Genomic DNA, 23,254 nt, shown 5'->3' with positions numbered 1-23,254 from the left:
TTCTTGTGGTCAGACTTGCTGACATGGTTGATGCATGTCATATCTCAGTTGCAAAAGTCAGTGCTCATGATGTCAATCACTGGATTCACTGGTCCAGACTCAAGTATTTACAGACCACGTAAATAGAGCTGGAATGTTGCTGAGTGCAGCATTATACACACCAGAAAACAATTTTTGAGAGAGTTATACACTTGAAATTCTATTCGACCATATATTTACAAGCTTTTTAACCATTACTAGGCAGCAAACATTAACTGAATTACTGTAATCTTTGGGTTCAAAGCACAACTCTGATGTGACTTTCAAACACATAACCTCTGAATAGCCATTTTTTTGTATGTTTCATTTTAGTGAGTGAGTTTGAGTGACTTAAGTTCCACATTGCTTTTAGCAATATTCCAGCAATATCATGGTTTGGGGACACCAGAAATGGGCTTCACACATTGTACCCATGTGGGAAATCGAACCCGGGTCTTCGGTGTGACGAGCGAACACTTTAACCACTAGGCTACCCCTCCACCCAGTTTCATGTTAGGCATCATAAAAATGCATGTATACCATTTTGGCGCAGCAGATTAGGGTGCGATTGATCCTTTATGGAATTGTTCCCCATATTGAAATACACTTACCATATCCAATATATGTCATATCAGATTAATATCAACAGCAACAATAATAATGCCTCTGGTGAATCAAAATTGTCAATTGTTATAAGCAAGTAATTGTCATATTCTACATGTTATAACTGTTAACTGCATTGAAAAGGTTTGGAGTACAAATGTTCTACATGGTTGATCAAACTGTCACAGTTGTTAGTGTGTTTGATGTATAAAATGATGTTGGAAAGATACAATATTGCATTCAAATAGGGGAAAATTGTAAAAAATGTTTTTGATTAATATATTGGGTGTTTCTTTCTACCACTGCCCCATGGCATGGTATTGTCACCACAATGATCATCATCTTAATACTTTCTTGAGTGGTACTGTACACCAGGTACATGATGAATTTTGTTTCTTTTATATTCTTGTTTTAGTTTTCTGGTTACAAGGTAATTTACTTAAAACCTTGAAAAGGAACATATCAAAGGTATTCTCAATATGAAGATATAGTTCAAACACAGAATTTGATTTCACTTTTGCAAAACTTTTGGCCAGAATTAAAACAATAAAATAATGAATATAAATATGTTATGTATGTTACTTTCAATGTGATATGAAAATGGTAAAAGCAGACATGTTCCCTAACCTAATCACTATTGACAGTTCACGTATATTTCATAAGTAACTCACATACATGCAATGAGAGCCATCTTCAAAGAAGTCATTGCAGATACTTGGTTGTGTCTATTTCGGCTTTAAGAAGTGACACGGAGTGTATCAATTAATCAATCAAATATAGGTGTGTCTGCAGCAGACATGGATCTACCATCTTTATCACACATCAGCGAAGTGAATAGACCACTAGCATGCAACAAGTAATCAACATCTGCGTTAACCCTTCGTGTGGTAGGCAGTGTGATCCCAAGACAGGCTTTGTCAATTCTAATTTCCTTGATATCCTCTCAAGTGTGCTGAAATGTTGTTTAGAAATTACCTTCTTCTGATATCATGGACATGTATTATGAAAGGGTTAAAGTCGTGGTGGCAGTGTGGTCGTAACTGAAATAGATAACTGTCAATGTCATGTCAAGCACTGAAATAGACATCAAGAACATACTCTTTTGTGGTTTGTGAAGAAAGGGATCTGGTTTCCAAACAGGCTTTTTCATATTGTAATTGACGCAAACATGGTGTTCTTGTAATCTAAAGTAAAGGATAAAAATATCAAAAATAGATCATGATGTTATGATGAAGACAAAGTTCCTAATAACAGTTTATGATCTTGCTTTTAACAAGTGCTTTTGGGACTAAGTTTCACATGTGTCTATACAAGCATACAGGAATATAGATACTCTTAGATGTACAAATACTATTCATATAGTTTGGTGTAAGTAAAGTTGGTTTTGTGCCTCCATGAACTGCTATTCAGATATTCATGGTGTGGCAGCAAAACAAGGAGGTTGGATAAGATGCACATCATATATTCCAACACACAAATGGAAAGCCATAAGTATGGGTATGACAATGACAAACCTTCAGCACATCCTGGTGTAACAAAGGCACGTAACTCACAGACAATTCAGTACCTCAGACCAATGAGCCAACCATAATTCTGAATGTGCTCAGAACACATGATAAGCACATCCTGGTGTAACAAAGGCATGTAACTCACAGACAATTCAGTACCTCAGACCAATGAGCCAACCATAATTCTGAATGTGCTCAGAACACATGATAAGCACATCCTGGTGTAACAAAGGCATGTAACTCACAGACAGTTCAGTACTTCAGACCAATGAGCCAACCATAATTCTGAATGTGCTCAGAACACATGATAAGTACATCCTGGTGTAACAAAGGCATGTAACTCATAGACAGTTCAGTACCTCAGACCAATGAGCCCAGCATGATTCTGAATGTGCTCTATGTATTTATGTTAACTTACACATTTTAGGGTTGAAATTTGTCATCCAAACACTCAATCTTTCCCTTCTTGTACTCATCATGTCTCCTTTTTGAACTCGGTGCTATTGAATCCTGATGGTGCATTTGCATAACCTTTAGCTGGGTCACAGCGAACCCAGAATGGACACGTTATTGGAAGGAAAGGTTATTGGGACATTTTTAATTCTTTTGTAAAGCTGAAAGTCAGGAAACACATTAGCTATACAGAACCTTTTCTTTTCCTCTCATTTGTCACATCTTGAGTGTTTTACTTGCTCAAGTGCATTGGTATGTCTTTCTCTGAATCTAACCTGCTCAGTCATGTGTAATGTGCAAGTGTTTTGACACCTATGAAGAACTGCAGATCCTTCATGAAGTCCAACATGACACCTTGTTTCCTTGTTAACCTCCTTGTTTGAATATCACTGCTCCATTTCCTAAAATGATCATAGCACTAAGATGACCTAAGTCACATACTTTAACATGGATTCATAACTGATGTAGATAGACCACCGCCATATGGCTGGAATATTGCTGGGTGCGGTGTCAAACTCAACTCACTCACTCACTCACTCATGTAGATAAGACTTCTCTGTGTTCACTTTCTTACTGCTCTGTGGATTGGGAAAGCGATTCTCCTACAGAGTAGAAGTACTATTGTATCCCATGTTTGTATTTTGAAGGGTGAGTACCAAGCTAACCATTTTTCTGAAATAATTACTAGGAAACTGATGGTGCACAAATTGTAGAAATACCAAACAATGTTCTGCCTGCAAGTGATAGCTTTATTTTAATTGATTTTTATCAACAGTATCTGCATTGCAGTCAACAAAATCTTGGGTTATAAACAAGCATGACTGAACCCCGACACACTTGTAACTGATATTATGTGCAGGGTCCCATGATGTTTGGTTAGAACTTCACACAGTCACCAGTCTCACTAAGCAGTGTAACCAACTCACGAAGCCCACCAAGCCATTATTCATTGTAAGACCTTTTTCAAATTAAAGTTTAAAGCTAGTCATATTAACGGGTGAATAACGTAACGTAATTGAATGTGGTTAAATTTTTGTTAAGAATTTTGAATTTTTTGTTTGTTTGCTTGTTGTTTAACAACACACTTAGCATTATTCCAACTGTATTCCAGCTATATATAATCAAGTGAAACCTAGTGATGGATATCATGAACACACTTTTTGTTTGTTTGCTTGTTTAACAACACACTTAGCATTATTCCAACTGTATTCCAGCTATATATAATCAAGTGAAACCTAGTGATGGATATCATGAACACACTGACTGGGTACAGTGACTACTGCGACGCAGAGTTTGATCACATGGGGGTTAGCCTAGTGGTTAAAGCATCACACTGAAGCCCCAGGTTCAATTCCCCATATGGGTATAATGTGTGAAGATCATTTCTGGTGTCCCTGCCATGATGTTGCTAGAATGTTGCTAAAAACAGCATAAATCCCAACTCACTCACTCACTGATCATATGACCCATTTAGCTGTCTCCTATGATGAGCATTGGTAGATTGGGACCAGTTCGAACATAGAATCAACATTGGACTCACCTGAGTTAACAGTAACTCATTTCCAAAAGGGGCGGTGGGGTAGCCTAATGTTCAAAGCGTTGGCTCGTCACGCCGAAGACCCGGGTTCGTATCCCCACATGGGTACAATGTGTGAAGCCCATTTCTGGTGTCCCCCGCCGTGATGTTGCTGGAATATTGCTAAAAGCGGCGTAAAACCAAACTCAGTCAGTCCGTCAGTCATTTCCAAAATCACAACCGTCTTCATCAGTGTTCAAACAGAAAGACTGGGAAAGATTTGATGTTTGTTTATTGAGGGCCTGAGCCCACAGCAACACAAACAAACTTGTCATCAAAGTTTGTCATATATAGCCAATTTCTGACACAGCACAGCGGTATGTTCACATGCAAGGAGAATCATTAACCTCCTAGGGTGGCCATCATGTCTACTTCAAGCCAACAGGGGTATTTAATGGCATTATTGTCTGATTTGAAGACATATCACATCTGTTACTCTAAGTCTATACCTGTCACAGATTGATAAGAATGTAGATTTCATTTGAGATCATTAGAAATATGTCTTTCAGTTATATTCATCTTTATCAATTTTTCCAACAGGTATTTGTAGCACACTGTAGATCATTGACATTCAGTTAGTCATTTGTCAAAACAAAACAATAATGTTAATGTCAGTTGTGACTCATGTTTCCAAACTATACAAATTAATGAAGCAAGTAAATACTTACTTTTGTTGTGTGTCGTTCACGATGTTTGTTAGGTTTCAACACTGACATTTACAGTGTATAGATACGGAAGTATTCAAATAACAGGCAGCTATAGTATCTTCACATGAAGCCTCTCCATCACGACCTCTGTAAATTGAACATTTGAAAGATGTGACAACCTATGTCACTAGAAGAGCCTTGCAAGAACACTTGTAAGATTAGTGACAAGGAAAAAAATAACTGAACTATAATGGCTTTTTGGAAATTGACAATGCGACAAATTATCCCCAGTGGTGATGACTGTCCATGTGACCAATTGTCCCTGACTGTGACCGTCCATATGACCAATTGTCCCTGATGGGGATTGTCCATGTGACCAATTGTCCATGATTGGGACTGTCCATGTGACCAATTGTCCGTGATTGTGACTGTCCATGTGACCAATTGTCCCTGGTGGTGACTGTCCATGTGACCAATTGTCCATGATTGTGACTGTCCATGTGACCAATTATCCCTGACTGTGACTGTCCATATGACCAATTGTCCATGATTGTGACTGTCCATGTGACCAATCATCCCTGGTGGTGACTGTCCATGTGACCAATTGTCCCTGGTGGTGACCGTCCATCTGACCAATTATCCCTGGTGGTGACTGTCCATGTGACCAATTGTCCCTGGTGGTGACCGTCCATCTGACCAATTATCCCTGGTGGTGACTGTCCATGTGACCAATTATCCCTGGTGGTGACTGTCCATGTGACCAATTATCCCTGTTGGTGACTGTCAATGTGACCAATTGTCCTTGATGGTGACATCCATGTGACAGATTGTCCCTGATGTTGACATCCATGTGACAGATTGTCCTTAATAGTGACTGTCCATATCTGAATATTTTTCATAACATATGCATAGCAAAGTTTCATTTTAACAGTTCCCATTTTATAAGCCTTATAGAAACTGCAAATAATGTTCGTTAGTTATGGCATCTGTGTGATAGTAACTAAGTATTACACACAAATGTGAAAAATATGGTTTAAAACAGAAGCTGGATTAGGGTTACCGAGAGTTATTTTATTTCGGTCAACAAAGGCTTAAGCTACTCCCTGTCTAGACACTAAGTGTAGGCAGACTTCTAATTAGACCAAGATCATGTCAAGTGTTTTATTTGTTTTGTTGGTGTGTTTTTTTCTGTCTGCATGTTTTCTGATCCCTGCACAGACTGAAACTCTGCCACTGTCCATTTCTTCTGATGACTTCATGTTTTGATATTGTGGATCTTTATGCAGAAATATCCTTTGTTTCCTTCTCATGATCATTCAGTACCATATATATGCTGATCCTTGTATAGACTGATCCTTTGTGGCTGTCATGTTTTTCTTCTGATGACTTCATGTGTATCTTTATAGAGAAATATCTTTTGTTTCCTTCTCATGATCTTTCAGTACCATATATATGCTGATCCTTGTATAGACTGATCCTTTGTGGCTGTCATGTATTTCTTCTGATGACTTCATGTGTATCTTTATAGAGAAATATCTTTGTCAATATCTGTTGTTTCCTTCTTATAAACAGTTAATACCTTATATTTCCTGATCCTTGTAAAGACTGATCCTTTGGGACTCTCAGGTTAGTTTCCTCTGTCTTCATGCCTCCATATTTCATGATTTTCTACAGACATATTCTGTATTATCTCCGGTGCGTTCATTGTTTGCCTATCCTTGTCTTACTAACTGTTATTTCATTATGATGAATTTCCAGTTCATTTATTTTCTGGTCTATTCTTTAGCTATTTGTTTTTGATGAGTACATTCCAGTGTGATGATTCTTTTCAAGACAAATCTTCATCACTTTCATGTTTGATGATCCTTTAAGAGAGACAGATTCTCTAGTTTTCACTTCTTTGCCTTGGACATCTACTGGATGCAGTACTGTATTACTTGAACGTACCCTTTCCAATCATTTGTTTGTTGTTTTTCCTGGATTGATGTGCCATGTATGCAGTCGGATCTGTTCTACGACAATAACATTGATACTAACATGGCAGTAGATACTAACATGGCAGTAGATACTAACATGGCAGCAGATGATATCGGTTTCTACATCAGGTTCTAAACTGTAATTCAGACTGGTTCTCCATTGCTGATTTGTCTCAGTATGCAAGAATCCAACGGCGCTGGTCATATTCCACCTCTGGTACGCCTTTGACCATTTCATCCCAAAGGACTGGACAGTTATGTCTTCAAGTTTCATAATGGCCAAATCCTGACATTCATCAACATGAAGGTCTTGAGCTGGCCCTGAATTCCAATACTGGGCCTTGCATTAATGTGGCTGCTTGCCTTGTATGTCACCCTCTCAGTCAGATGCATCTAGGAAACAGCTGGTGTGGCCGTCATGTCAACCATACTCAAATGTCTTGGAACTATGTGAAATTATTAATTATTAATTCACAAAAACATTTATTTTTTTCAAATGTGGTTTGTATTCTGATAACAAGATTTGATTTCTTCAACTGTTTCTTTGTACTAACTTTGTCATGTCCTTCAAGTACTATTGCATTCTGAAGATACAACACTGTTTATTTTACAAAATAATGAGATTGTATGACATAAATTCCATCATGCAATTTTTATTATGTTTTATTATCCAGAATTATTGGTATGTCCACTTGTTTAACTCTATACATGTCCTTTTCACATTATAATCATTCTAAAGTCAGAGTCTGGAGAGAATTAATCCATTAAGTACACCATCTTATATCTCATAACAGATGGATTTTACATAGTGTCTGAATTCCAGCACAAACAATGCAGTCATAATTTCATTACAAATCTGTAACAATAATTGTTGAACAATCTGTTTACAATATCACAATTATCATATTCATTGCAAGACATTTGGAGGCTCTTTATATCATTTTTAAGCTCACAAAAGATGTATTTTGGGGTCACCATGGACCTGGGTCCGTTGTTGTCATGTTCATAGTAATCCAGACATACACAGGTTTACATAATATTAAATTAAGACAGCTGTATAGAGCCAAATCAATAATGGTAACCTAATTATGCAGTGGAGTATATCATGCAAATGAAATTTAGTAAAGCTAGAGTGTGTTGGTTAGCAAGCAGAACATGCGGTACAATTGACATTGTCAAAAAATGCTGACTCAGGAATATTTTAAAATTTTAAATCATTAGTCATCAGTTTGTTGAAATATGCATTTTCAAGGACAGGTTTGTGCAGAAAGCTTTCAATTCTATACAGATGTCTACAGATCATTATTCAAGAGAGATATTTATTCAAAATATTGTAAAAAATATCATTAATATAAAATGTACATACTAGTGATTTATGATTATCATTTTTTTATATTCTAGAACAAATATATTTAGTGATATGTGAGTGAAATAGGTTGACTATGTAAACTCAATGATCCATAAAATGATAACGATTCTACCATTTTCAGTATTTTCATTTGATGCCAAATTTCATTTCCAGTGCTTAAAAGAATGAAACATTCAGACTGATAACTGATAGCTGACCCCAAACTGATAATCATGTGAAGGTGCATGTTTCTGGCAGTCACTGTTGCATTAATGTGGATGTCATGAAAGTGTTGTAGACATATGGCATAATGGCACTCCACTACAGGAATGCTATGAACAAGTCCCAGGTGCCATAAGATCAATGCCTGTCACACATTCAGCAGACTAGATGGTGCTAACGACATGTTACTGACAAGATATGGACAGCATTTGGAAGCCTATGAACATGCCTTAACATGCTGTGTAGCAAGTTCTGCTGAAGCAATAGACGTTTCAATTGAGCAATTCACATCACAAAAGGAACTTTATGGCTTCTGTGTTGGAATGGGTCATTTTCTGGTGTTATGTTCCCCTTTGGAGCATTTGAACATTTTCTTGGTGTCTGTATCGGTGACTTCTGGGATCATTTCATATAATGTTTACATCATTATTTTACCTTTTATTGGTATCAGAATCTCTTTCTCTAGAGGGATGGTGGGGTAGCCTAATAGTTAAAGCGTTAGCTCGTCACGCCGAAGACCCGGGTTCGAATCCCCACATGGGTACAATGTGTGAAGCCCATTTCTGGTGTCCCCCGCCATGATGTTGCTGGAATATTGCTAAAAGCGGCGTAAAACCAAACTCAGTCAGTCTTTCTCTAGAAGAGAGAGTTGTTGTTCTCAGGCCTTGACATTTTGAATGTAATTTTTTAACAGAGAATGATTAATTACTTTTTAATTTATGTGTCCTAATGCAATGACATGGTGATAAATCACTGTGTTTATGCATGTATGCAAAACAATCCTTGACACTATGAACCCTAATATAGTATGAGATAGAAACAAGTTTATACACTGTATTCCAATTTCACCGCCCCTTAAATAACATGTCTTGAAGAGCCTGTTTCACTGACTCAGCACTGACAAGGCTGACAAGTCACCAGGTGCAGAACATGCACATTGTTTCCTGGGCAATTGCTGTGCCTGATCTTATATAGCATATCATCTCTCATGTCTAACGTGACGAGCTGACAGTTCATGTCTCAGAGTAGCTAAGATGTCGGAAATGGCATCATCTCCAAACCTCTTGAACCAGTCTGTTCCAGTTTAGCTGCAACTGTCCACGCATGACTGCCTTCACATTCACAAGTCACTGGAGATGCAGGATCATCTATAATTTACACACTTGCTCCAAATATGATTTTGTTCACGATACAGCTGAGGAATTGCCATTGTCATCCGCTTTTTGTCTCTACTAGTTATATCCTTAAAGTGATAAGAATACCAGTACTTCATTTCTTTCACATTATATTGTGGTTGACTATGGTCCTTTGTAGATAGGAATCATATCAAGCATGTCTACCAAAACATGGGATTTGAGGTTTTCCCCATGGCAACAGGGAAATAGTATAGTGACACAGTAAAAAGAAATAGACATAGAAGCTCTCCTTGCAGTACATCATATCCAAGACATAAATATCTGACACAGTAATCATTTAGGGACAGTATTATTAATTGCTATGTATTCTTTTACGTACAAAATGACAAAAACATAGCTATGAGATATATCTTAAGAGTCCATTGTGTGAATAATCATTAGCATGTGTTTACCAATTCTAAATATGACACTAAAGTTGCATGTTGTATTAAGGGCAATAGTTAGTCGAGTGGTAAATGCATCTAAGACTGATGTCCTTTTAAGAGTTCTTAAGAGTTCTGATTCTTAGATCAGGTGTTCTTTGGCATGATTCTGTTTCTGTGATATTGATAGAAAGTATAGAAAGAAATTCAAAAGCAACATGCTACTAGTGTCCAATAATTTATAGTATAAGGTAATTCCCAGGTGGTCAAGTAGTCATAGGTGCAGCAAGATGTCTGGTGAGATGCAGGCCTGGGGTTTGAATCCCAGGTTCACCCAACTCAAAATCCTTCATCTTGTCAAGTTGCATCAAGTATTTTAATATATCAAACTACCTATAACCTGCATCTCTTTGGACTTTCCTCAAGAACATGTCATGTTAGATCTGAAATATGAGCGTTTTAGTCACTCATTGTTTCTAATGCATGTTTGTGTGTTCCCTACAGGTTGCAATCAAATTAATCGAAACTCGTAGGATTAAGGAGGAGTACTTGCGGCAGAACATGCACAGGGAGGCCCGGATACTGGGGCAATTGAGACATCCCAACATCATCCGACTGTATGAAACACTCAAGGTAAGAACTGCCTAACTTCATTAAGCTCTCATGAATTCATGTTTTGGGCTAATTCTACTGAATACAAAGCTGTGTTGTGCATGACTATCCAATAATGCTGAAATGTATTAAAAGGTGTGGGGTTTTTTTTAAATGTCCATGTTTGGGGCTGACTTTGCTGAAGGCTGGACATGTGGACATATGGATTTTGTTTGAGATTTTTTCAGAGGAATATTTGTTTCAAACAGCATCCTATGTAAATGTCTCTGTTTTATTTTGTTTTGTCTAAGGTAAGGCTTTCAAAATACTTTGTTATAACAAGTTAAGGAAACATTTGGTATGCTATAAATTCATATGATAGGTACACAATTAACCTGCAAAAGCTGTTTGAGAAAGAATGATGATACATTTTATTATGTTAACTGTTAAACATGAAAAAAATCACATTACCATAATCAGGGTTCTTTGAAGAAGCCTAAAGATTTTGAATATCACATGATATGTACAGAACTTCATCATCAGTATGCTCATGTATGATGCTCTCTCAGATTATGAGTGGTTGTATCTGCTGTCAATGGGAAATGTGATTAAAATGTCAAAGGCACTTGATACTGAAGATGAGGCCCTTTATCTAAATATATGTCGGTCTTCAGGATACTTGTGTACATGAATCCATGTGGGAATCTCTCGTTCCTCATACTTACAGGGAGAAGGGGGCTTAGCTTGTCGTTAAAGCATTGTATGACACCGACGCCCTGGGTCTGGCTTGATACTACTGAAATATTGCTATAAGGTCACTCACTCACTCACTCACTCACTCACTCACTCCTCACTCCTTCACCCACCCACCCACTCCTCACTCACTCACTCACTCACTCACCAACCCACTCCTCACTCCTCCACTCACCCACTCACTCACTCACTCACTCACTCACACTCACTCACTCACTCAGCCACCCACTCACTCACTCACTCACCCACCCACTCACTCACTCACTCACTCACACTAATACATACCCAGGAACAGGTTAAAGCTCGTAGTCAAAATGTGTAACACTGTGTCAGCCTACTGTAAACCAGTTTGTTTTTTCTGCGTGATTTTGACCTGATTACTTATACACTTCTCCGACATAAATGTAATAAAAGACATGAAGGTATGGTACCACAAATGATTATAGCAGTACAACTGTCAAAAGTATATATTTAGGTGTAAGAGACAGACAGTCATATAAGGCCGTGACTGATTTATGTCAGGTATCCCTCGACAGTTACTCCCCTAAACACCACATCAATGTTCATTTTGAAATGTCAAAATCCCCCAAATCTATTCAACAATGCTCATTTAACCCAATTTAAAAGTTTAATATCAGTACATTTCGCTTCTGCAAATATTTTATCATCATTATCATTTAATCAGACACCATTTAGGATTAACCGTATAAAGATCTGAACCTGTAGCACTGAAATCTCATTGAAACGTGTTCTCAAATACCACAGAGTGAAGTTGGCTAAGACGAGGGGAGGTGTTATCAGTGACAGATGACAGCATCCTGTTACACTGCATGACGATGGTCGTCAGTATCAGTGTTATGTAGTATATATCAACACTGTCATACCTGTCATTTACAACTTTGCCCAACAATGGTGTCATCGCCACTCAGCAATATTCCAGCTGTTTGACGCAATCGACCAAGTCACCGAGTCTGGTCAACCCATCTCTATGACATGCACAGGTTGCTGAGCACCTTGTCTAACATGGAATCCCAGGATGTATTTGAAAATGTACATAAAAAATATCAATGAATATACAGTAAACAAAAAAAATTCATCAATCCTAATGGCTGGCTGTACAATGTTTTCTGTGTTCAAAACATCATCAGAAGAGATGTGCCAGAACAGATTCCATGAAAGGGAAAATCTTGATGATAACTGGATTGGGTGGTCAGGCTTGCTGACTTGTTTCATGCATCAGTATATACCAGTTGTGTAGATCAGTGCTCATGATGTCAATCACTGGATTGTCTTGTTCAGACTGGATTATTCATAAACTGCTTTCATATCGCAGGAATATTGCAGAGAGCTGGGTTCAACAACAAACTGAATAATGTCATTAGCAGACCCATGACATTAGATTATGTTCTTTCATTTACTTCTTTCTAGTGGCCCTAGGGAAGTCTTTTGGTCATTGTCAGGTCAAAGGTCAAGGTCGCAGAGGGGAAACACAATTAAATATTTACGGGTAAACTTTGTCAAATGTATTTGTTTGTCAATAATTTTAGAGGATATGCTGCAATGGTCATAGTTCACATGCTATGAGAAAATCAAAGGTCAAGGTCACACAATAGAAAAATCTCAATGATAATTTATGCGTATACTTCTCTGAGAAGTACTAAATGTGTTATTCATAAAACTAAGTACATGGGAAGGGGCCAAGTTCTGGAAAGTTTTTGTTAAAAGTAATTAGTCAATGTCAAGTTCAACTTAAACATGATTACATTATCATCAGTTTTTGGCCATCAGTCTTTGTATGTGCATGTCTAGTTAGAAATACCCCCTCATAGAATATTTGTTACATCTCTATTACTGGTATGTGCCTTTTCTGATATTTTTCGTTTTATTAAGTTGTGTTCCATGTTTGCTTTACATTCCTTAGATGACCTTCAGAAGTTGTCTTCATTGAGGTCAAGGTCAATGATTATGGTTTACAGATTGGAAATACAAGGCACGACTCTCATTTTGAGAGTTTCAAAGATACAGCTGTGTGCTGCTCCATTTTTCCACACATATATTTTCTTTCAGTGACATTTGGCTTGTATCTGTGCTACTACATTATTTAATCCAAAATATGTGCAGATATCATCTACAAGAGAAGTTAAGGTTGATAATAATGAATAATGTGCAAAACCTTGTGTAATAAATAACTAATGGCGCTCATTGAGCATTATGTGTACTTTAGTCTATTGGAAACCGACAAGAAAACCATGTATATTTCATTGTTTGTTCGTTGTTTTGTGAGCAACATGCTTAGTAACTGATGGTAGCAAGATGCTCTAGTAGAAGGCATAAGCCACAAGGAGATCAGGATTAGGGCAGGTCTTCAGGTGGCAGCTAGTGGGATTGGGTGATCAGGTTCACTGACTAAGTTGCTACATTTCAGTTTATCCCTGATTGTAGATCGATGCTTAGTGATGTCAATCAAAGGATTGTCCCGACATTTTTTAACAGACCATATTATGGCTAGAAAATTGCTGACTGTGGTGTTACAAAAAACAACAAAACAAAGCAGTATGTTTTTCTTGTATCATTAGAGATTACTATTTCAGTGAGAGTTAGATACCGTCCACCTGTCCTTAATGAGCTATTTTATGATGTATCTGACAAGCAAAGTGAGTTAGATAGATTTCAAAACATTACTATATAAGTGCAATAATCCTTAAACAAGATATTAAAACTTGTTTAACCTTATCTCTTACATTCAAGGGCGGTGGGGTAGCCTAGTGGTTAAAGTGTTCCCTCATCACACCGAACACCCGGGTTCGATTCCCCACATGGGTACAATGTGTGAAGCCCATTTATAGTGTCCCTGCCATGATATTGTTGGAATATGGCTAAAATGACGTAAAACCAAACTCACTCACTCTTGAATTCAAAGGGATAGGTAGCACTGAGGTTAAAGTGCGCACCAGTTTTAACATTTAGATTTGTTTCAACACAGAAGCCCATTCTTACTTTTATAACATGCTGCAGTATTGCTGAAACCAGTGTAAAACCTAGTCTTGCTCTTAAATTCCCAACATCCACTTTTTGGTTATTTTTCTTCTGTCCAAATAAACCAACCCATCAGGCAGTCAGTGGAAAGTGGATGGATGTGAGGTTGTAATTGACCTGTGTAATATTTTGATTGGCAGAATCTTCAATCAGCTCCACTACCATATATAAAATTAAAGTGTTTGATAAATATTGAAATTGACAAATGTTTTGCAAAAACATCATCCCACCAGCTGTTTGTTTGAGAAATGGACTTGATAATGCACAAGGTATTTACTCTATTGTCGATTGCTTCATCTAATCAGGAGGCAGATAATCTGGTCATCTTGCCTCATATTACATTCATATCACCACACCTCCACAAGGTCTGATAACACTGATGGATGGTAATCCTTTTATAGCAATAACGCCCAAAGCTGTGACAGATTGTTGGCTTTATATTTAAAGAGGAATATCATTGCATTCAGGTATTTTTAGAGAAAAGTGCGAGACAATGAACATGATTTAGGATTACATGTTTTGCTTCAATTGCAATCAACATTATACATTTTAATTTTTAATCAGTGTCAATCTAGTTTTTTTCACATTTGCTACTGAAGCTTGTAACAAGGCAGAAAATGTCAGTATGATAACGTTCCTTCAACAGTATACATTCAGTTCTAATCATTCATATTCACAGCACATGCACCATCTTCTCATCCATCCTGAAGCATATGACAAAAGGAACTTAGAAAAAAATCTATATGCTTTTCGTGTATTTACTTTTCTCATGGCTATGTGATAAAATGTGAGAGATTATCTGGGGTGAAAATACCAAGATGACATGGTGTATGTGTTGGGAAAACTTGAGACATGACCCTTATACAATCTGGTAATCGACGACTTTGTTGTTGAGTGGCGGCTGTCTTCACAGGCAGGTATGGTGGTTACTGCAATCGACATGGTTTTGTTACCAAGCATCTATGAAGGGAAGAAAAATGTCTCATTGTAAGAATCCGGAAATTTGTCACTGTGCTTTGAAGGGATTTATTTAAAGAAAGCATGCTGATTAATATTTTTATTAGTTTGAAGGAGATATTGTTTAGAACATTGAAGAGGCTTGCTTACAGTTCTGACAAATTTGCTACAAACAAGCATGTCAAAGAATTCTATCTTAAATTTATACTCGTTTTGAGTGAGTGAGTGAGTTTGGTTTTACACCGCTTTTAGCAATAATATCCCAGGAATAGCATTGTGGGGGTCTCCAGAAATGGGCTTCACACATTGTACCATGTCGAGAATCGAACCCGGGTCTTCGATATGATGAGCTAACGCTTTAACAACTAGGCTACCCCACCGCCCCTATACTTGTTTTGTGGTAAACCTGTTTTTGATTTCTTCTTGATATGAAGCGATATTATTGTCAGGAAAAATGTTATGTTTTTGTATAATTATCAAGTCAAAGTATTGTAATAATATATCGCTATCTATTCTGTTGATCATATTTGTTTTTAGTATGTGACATCATGTTTTATCTCACTTAAACATGCTTTGATGATATTCACCAAGACATGCATTAATTATCTTGGGATGGATGTGTTGCAAAAATTATTTGAGTTCATTAGGTTGAAAATAGGAATTTAAGAATGCAAGAATATTACAGAATTTAACTTAATTTCTTCTAAGTGTAGAAAATATTGCTAAAAACAATTTACAGTACCTATCTTTTTCACCTATTTTTGAAAGTCTGGAATATTATACCATAATTTCAGGTCAAGCAGCATCAGACTCCAATAATTCAAACCATAGCCAGTACTTCCAACAATTAGTTCTTAATATTCTTCCCAACATTTCATGAATTTCAGAGCCTGTAAAAATGTCATCCACCTTTTTCATCACTCTAAAATTTCGATGCAATTCCAGAACCTCCAAGCACCCCTATCTCTAAGCACCAGCTCTGAATAATATCTAATCCCTATTGAAGACGCATTTTCACCAATTCAATGGCGCCAAGTCTTCAAGCACATGTATTCATAAACCTATTGACATCCTCTTGCGGCTAGAGTGTGATACTGGAAGATGGGACAACAATAAACCTATGTGGGTGTAAAATTATCTCTCTCGATATTTGCTAGCCACATCAACTAATTAGCCATGGTAAAATATTCATTGACAATAAGGTGGAATTGTTCGGAATGCCTCTCGACGTGGTTCTTGGTCCCTAGACTTTGGTGCTGTCTGTCTTTGGGGAGATTTCAACCAATCACTAATACCCTTCGTGGTTTGATGTTAGTCTGAGCCCTAGATCTGCCAGCCTCTCTTTGTAACACTCTGAAATTGACGAGATAATGAAAATGGGGATTTCAGTAAAAGTGAGATTGACAACATTTAGTTTTGTATATTGCATCATATGAGCTTTTGTGATTTTTTTCAGCTAAATGGGTGTAGATGATGTTTTGAAATGAACATGTTTGGAATCAAATTAATTTATGGAAAAAAAATTGTTTGCAGTTAGTTGATGAAAATGGTGAACATGTGTTGTTAATAGCAATGAAATTGACAATCCATGATGCTGTGGAATTTGATAATGCTAAATACATACCTTACAGGGAATATGTGTGTACTTGTCTGGTATTTTGTTACCAATTCAGAATGTATTTAATTCATAACATGTATTACAAACGAAAAATACAAATTAATATTCTGATTCATTATACTATGTTGTAAAAAATAAAGATACATCACACATAAAGTTTTGCAACTGATACAACACCAAATTGCGCATTGGCACCAATTTCAGTAAAATGTAAACTAGATGATTCGTATTTCACTCTCCACAGTGTATTCTGTTCCCACCTTGATGTAATCCACCTGAGCTGTAATGTACATTAACACTCCAATAGAATACCTCTCAAGCTATGCAACCTAAAATGAGGATCAGATAGCAGACTTTGTGAATAAAGATGATTTGTGATAAGCGCGAGATGTAAATTTACCAATGAGCTAATCCTGGTGATGTGGGAAGATGGATCCAATGTCAAGTGTTGTCAAATGCCATGAACTGCCTATCACTTGATAAGTACCAGTAGATAAAGAGGGATATGGACTGGTACAAACCTCCCGTATCTCACCTGGTGTTTGCTTGAATGTATATATTACAATCTACAAGGTCTTGGCTTGTATGAAGGTTACATGGTTGTTCTTAAAGCAATCTGCATGAATCTAGCAGGGGACAGGACAAGCAGTGTTAGGCAGATTATGCTGAGTTGATACCAGCTCAAAAAGTCATATCCATTTTAAAATGACTTTGCATATGATTATCATGGCTGTAGTATGGTGAGCCTTGTTTGAGTGGAAGTAATGCGTAGACGTATTTTGTACACTGAGCCTGAGGCAGATCCTGACAGGACTGATTAAATTGCCAAACTTGGAATGGACTGAATTCCTACCTAGATCTGTTGTTTCGGCTAAATTCCTAGCTAGATCTATTGTTTGGACTGAATTCCACGCTAGATCTATTGTTTTGGCTAAATTCCAATGTAGATCTGTTGTTTGGACTGAATTTCTAGCTAGATCTATTGTTTGGACTTAGTTACTAGCTAGATCTATTGTTTGGACTAAATTCCTAGCTAGATCTATTGTTTTGGGGCTAAATTCCTAGCTAGATCTATTGTTTGGACTTAATTCCTAGCTAGATCTATTGTTTGGGCTAAATTCCAATGTAGATCTGTTGTTTGGACTGAATTTCTAGCTAGATCTATAGATCTATTGTTTGAACTGAATTCCAAATTAGATCTATTGTTTGGACTGAATTCCAAGAGAGATCTATTGTTTGGACTAAATTCGTAACTAGATAATCCATTGTTTAGACTTAATTCCTAGCTAGATCTATTGTTCTGGCATGTGGTTCAATGGTATACCTGTCTGAATAAGTGAGTCTTAAAGAAGGAAGTTCAGAGATAGTCTGGAAGATCATTCCACAGGGCTGGTCCAGCTTTGGCAAAGGGTCAGTCCCTATATGTAGAACTTTACTATTGGTGTCCATATCTGATTTTGGTAATATAGTGGTTAAGATAAGATTATTTGGATATGTTTTGGACACTACCTAAGTGCGGCTGGCTGAAGATGATCTGAGCTCAAGTAATGCCCTTTCATCACGTGTATCATGACCTTGATAGTTGTTTATTTACATAGTGCTGTATGGGTCTGTGGGCAGTTCTGAATCATGCTTGCTGCTATGTATTGATACTGACTGACATTTAAACAGTGTATGTTTCATATCATGTCACGTACATTGCAGTCGTGGGTGGATTGTCTTGCAACAGGCCTAGGATTGACTCCCACAGTTTGGGAAATAATCAGATTGGATGGTTGACCAAAACATTAATAAATTAAGTTACAAACATTATCAGCTATTGTGGAAACACACAAACCATATATATTTAACTTACCTGGACAAGTATTAAACAACAAACAAAAAACATGTATGGCCTGTTTGGCTACCATGTTCACAGTATTCTTACTGTCTAATGTGAGGAGTTAACATTTAGAAAATTTAGAAATATTCCTTTAGGAAAACATATATTCATCAAAGCATTCTGATAATAGTAACAGATTGTCCATAGATAAATATTAAAGACCTCAAACAAGTTTTGGATCTTACAGTTACAAAAGCTTTGAAGAAATAATTTTGAGACAGAAATAGTGTGTCACATTTACCACCACCTTCTTCTTTATTTTCATGAAGAGCAGTTAGTTGATGATTGTACAGACAAATAACAGTATCAAAACCAGTGAATATCCACTGTAAAACATCTGCCAAAAACGATTCCATCGGGCATAAATACCATAATAGTATTGAAATTGAAATAAATGGATCCCTGAAAACCAGTGATGACATGTTCTGGAAAAGGTTCAAGCAGGTCCTGCCCTGCTGGTAGCAGTTAGTTCAAGTTGCTTGATGCCACTCAGCAGAACTCCTGCCATATCATGGCAGCTAGTCTGTCATACCTACCCTGAAACAAATATATCCAAGAAAGCCCATGCAAGCCCATTTCTTTGAAATATGTTCATTTCGGAGACTAGATTTTAGTCTAGATTGCAGCCTGTAAAGAATCATGTGGACAAGTGATGTACCAGACAGCACTAAGACATGATAGTGCATTTACTGAGTTTGTTAAAAGTATAAACAGTACGTTATCATGTACAAATGCAGATATTCTGTTTCTTTTGAGTATATAGGACCCATTCTGCATGTTCCAAACTGCTACAGCTGACTATGTTCTTTTAAAAATTAAAAATTCTTTGTGAATTACCTGGTCATGTGACTCCACATCCTCCCTTCCTTCATCACATCTTCCCTCTCTCACCACACCATTCACCAACCCCATAGAACCATCACAATAAAGATTCACCATTGAGACATCTAATGTTCATGTGCTAGGTCAATAAATATTTCCCCCCAATACACCATCTCCCATCTTATGCAATGATACCCTTGAAGATCCAGGTTAGAATTGATCTTCAGTAAACCATGCTTGTCATAAGAGGCAACTAACGGGATCTGGTGGTCAGTTTTGCTGAATTTGGTTGACACATGTCATCGTAAAACAATTGTGTAGATCGATGCTTATGCTTTTGATCACTGAACTGTCTGTCCAGACTCATTATCTATAGACTGATGCCATATGGCTGGAATATAGCTGAGTGCAGCATAAAATTAACTCTCACTCACTCACTCACTCACTCACTCACTCACTCTTATTTAAGATGGGATATGCATAGTGGTATTGTCTTGCATTATTAAACAGACATGAAAGAATAACTTCAATTGACAAATGTGCACATGTGTGTAAGCATGTCATGAAGGAGGTGACACACTCCGTTGATATATAGATTGATCAGCAACTACACACAGTGGAATACCCTTCAATATACTGACACATTAACTGTCCTTAACACCAACAGTAGATGTTTATTATGAACAGATAAATATAGATAGAATGATGCAATGGACACCACTTGAAACTAGTTAACCTATTCTGACTAGCTTCAAGTAAACCCTCTTAAAACACTATGATAAAGATGACAACTTCTGATGTACAATGGAGCATACTTTTTCTAGAAAGGTTTCAAAGAGCTTCACACAACACTTGCTCAAAATTGTTTGATACGCTTGACAACATTGAAGGCTGTAGTAAGCTTTTTTCAAACAGTTTTACAGATGACATTTCCACATTTTGTCCATCACAGACCAAAATAATGTCTGATCCTATTTTTGTCTTCTAACAAAAAGTGCCCATGTTTCTTTGCATGAAAAATTAGTTGACCTTTGTTTGTGTTTATGATGGGTGCCCCTTGTCTGTCAAGATACGCTTTTGTCTTCAACAAACACTTTGAATAGTCACTGTTTGAAAGTGTTTCATTAGCATATGCTTCTGATGTAGTTGGAATGATGAAGACAGAAGTGGCTTCTTATGCTCATGGAAATGTTTTGGGTTTTTTCAGTTTTATGTTTACACTTTCTATGACCAATTTGTAAGTGGGCAAATTAGTACATATTACTTTCTTTTATTGTGTCTAACCTTCCAAATTTGTGTAATTATGCAGTTTTGTTATGTTTGAATTTTGAAACCCATATTTTTGTTTAATTATGCTTAGAAAATTCACTTAAGAAGTACTTCATGTTGCCTACTTCTAATATATTCGGACTTGTCCTTGCCAGCTCTCTGTAGCAGTTGTCAAGGGACAGGCATTAAATATTTTGCATGCAGATCATCTCCTTTCGATGACACCAACGATAGTGGTTATAATCCAACTATTTTGATTTTGCTTCAAGGTCAATCTAGAGTATGTTTAAAAGATGTCCCTTCTTCAAACTTGCTTACATTGTTACAAATTATATGTCTCACTATGAGTGATTACTGTTTAGTAATTGGACCTGCATAGCCAGTCAACAGAACCTACTATGCTAGTTTTTTTATTGTTTGTCAATATCATGCCTTATAATTAAAAAGGGGTGATGTGGTAAAGTAGTGGTTTAAGGCATTCGCTCATCCTGCTGAAGGCCAGTGTTTGAATTCCCTACATGGGTACATTGTGTGTGAAGCCCATTTCTGGTGTTCCCCACAATGATATTGCTGGAGTATTGCTAAAAGTGATGTAAAACCCAACTCACTCACACAGACTATAATAAAAAAAATTCTTCTCCAATTGCCTTATGTGTTAGAAATAGCAATCCATTTTCATATCATCACTTTCTCACAACTTTTTCTAATAACACATATATTGACAACCCTTGTCATCCCTTGATTAGGATCAGTTGTGCCTAAGCTCATTGTAATCTCTATATGACAGACTGGTCATGCAGGATGTCTCATTTTTACAGTGTTAACTACCCATAAACCTTAAATGATAGGACATGTCATATGGCTGATATTGACCAGTAATTATGTACATTTCACCTGCCCTAGTGTACAATTACACAGCCAGCATGAGGACAGGTATGATCCATAGCAATATTACTTTAACATGCATGCGATTATAGCACATGGTATATACTGTCCTGTCATTAATAAACTCAAAAGGATTAGTTTAAACCAACATAATCTTATAATCCTACTACTTCCTTCTTATAGCCTATGGTTTAACCCCTCCTTCACTTATTGACCAGGTAGTATTTATATATTCACTGCTGTTCTGTAAAATATATCTTTGCTGTATATATATTTTCTGCACATACTCTATAGTCTGTTTGCAGTGAAAACGTACCGGTGAATTGCTTTTTAAACAAAAATGTAAATCGAATAAAGTGAAATTAAGATTGCGAATCCTCATAATTCTACCTTGCCAATTGAACACTTAAATCTTAGATTTTTATTCAACTTATGAAAAAAGTTGTTTAACAAATGATCATAGTTTCAAATCGCTTATATTGGTTTGTATTACAAGGGGTTAAGCGCAGTAGTTGGAACAGTGAAACAAATGCACGTGCGGTACATGATGAGCGTTAACTTAGACAAACCCTACTTGATCTCGGTGTTTCATTTTATGTGCATACCCCCTTGTAATACAAACCAATAATACTGATTTGAAACTATGATCGTTTGTTAAACAACTTTCATCTCAAGTTGAATAAAATTCTGAGATTTAAATTTTCAAATGGCAAGGTAACATTATAAGGATTCGCAATCTTAATTTCACTTTCTTTGATTTACTTTTTTGTTTAAAGTGAAATTCATCTGTATGTTTTCACTGCAAACAGACTATAGTGCCTAGTTGAAAATTGTTCAATACTTCCCTGATATTAATAAATAATGCTAATGATATTAATGCCTGAATGATATTTATGGGAAATGAGTTTTTGTTCTTTCACAACTTGGCATGAGTGTGTATCATGCCTCATGAATATTCATTAATCTAAGTTGATAATGACATGGTTCACAATGCCATTAAAGCTAATTTGAATATTGATTTATGTATGTTTATGTGCTATCCAGTGTTGAAATGTGCCCAACAATAGTCCAAGAATGGTTCCTTTGTAAAGTACTCTCATCAAAATATTGTTTTAGATTTTAAATAAAAATTTGAACTCTGGAATATATAATGGGTAATTATTAAGTTGATGATCAGAAAATACATATAAAAGCTGTATCATGAAATTTTGTCTTTTGTTTGTTAATGGCAAACTAAGCAATATTCCAACTATATGATGGCTGCCTATAAATAAATCATGTCTGGACCAGACAATCCAGTGATTGATATTATGAGCACCAACCTTTCTAGCTATGATGACATGCCGTCAACAGTCACAGAGCATGACATCTCACTCTGTTTGGTTGCCCATGCCAACCATCATAGGTTGTTTTGGACCTATTAGCTGACATTTGATGATGAATATATTTCATCAGATGAGTCATATATTCTGTAATTCTGAAGGAAAAAGTCGTTACTGGTGTCAATTTCAGAACATATATCCAATGATTTA

The 23,254-nt window shown here is 36.7% G+C and overlaps 1 protein-coding gene across 1 annotated transcript in view; it reads left to right on the top strand.

The window, feature by feature from the left end:
* The window catches only part of LOC124275435 (serine/threonine-protein kinase MARK1-like), a 266,834-nt gene that overhangs the window by 11,108 nt on the left and 232,472 nt on the right, over positions 1 to 23,254 (top strand). Inside the window, exon 2 of the mRNA XM_046711003.1 lies at positions 10,414 to 10,542. Coding sequence (XP_046566959.1) covers positions 10,414 to 10,542 — 129 coding nt within the window. The remainder of the gene's footprint in view (positions 1 to 10,413; positions 10,543 to 23,254) is intronic.

Source organism: Haliotis rubra, unplaced genomic scaffold, assembly GCF_003918875.1.
Source record: "Haliotis rubra isolate DU_JTF1 unplaced genomic scaffold, ASM391887v1 Scf2, whole genome shotgun sequence".
Lineage (NCBI taxonomy): Eukaryota > Metazoa > Mollusca > Gastropoda > Lepetellida > Haliotidae > Haliotis > Haliotis rubra.
This window is presented reverse-complemented; position numbering and strand designations above follow the sequence as displayed.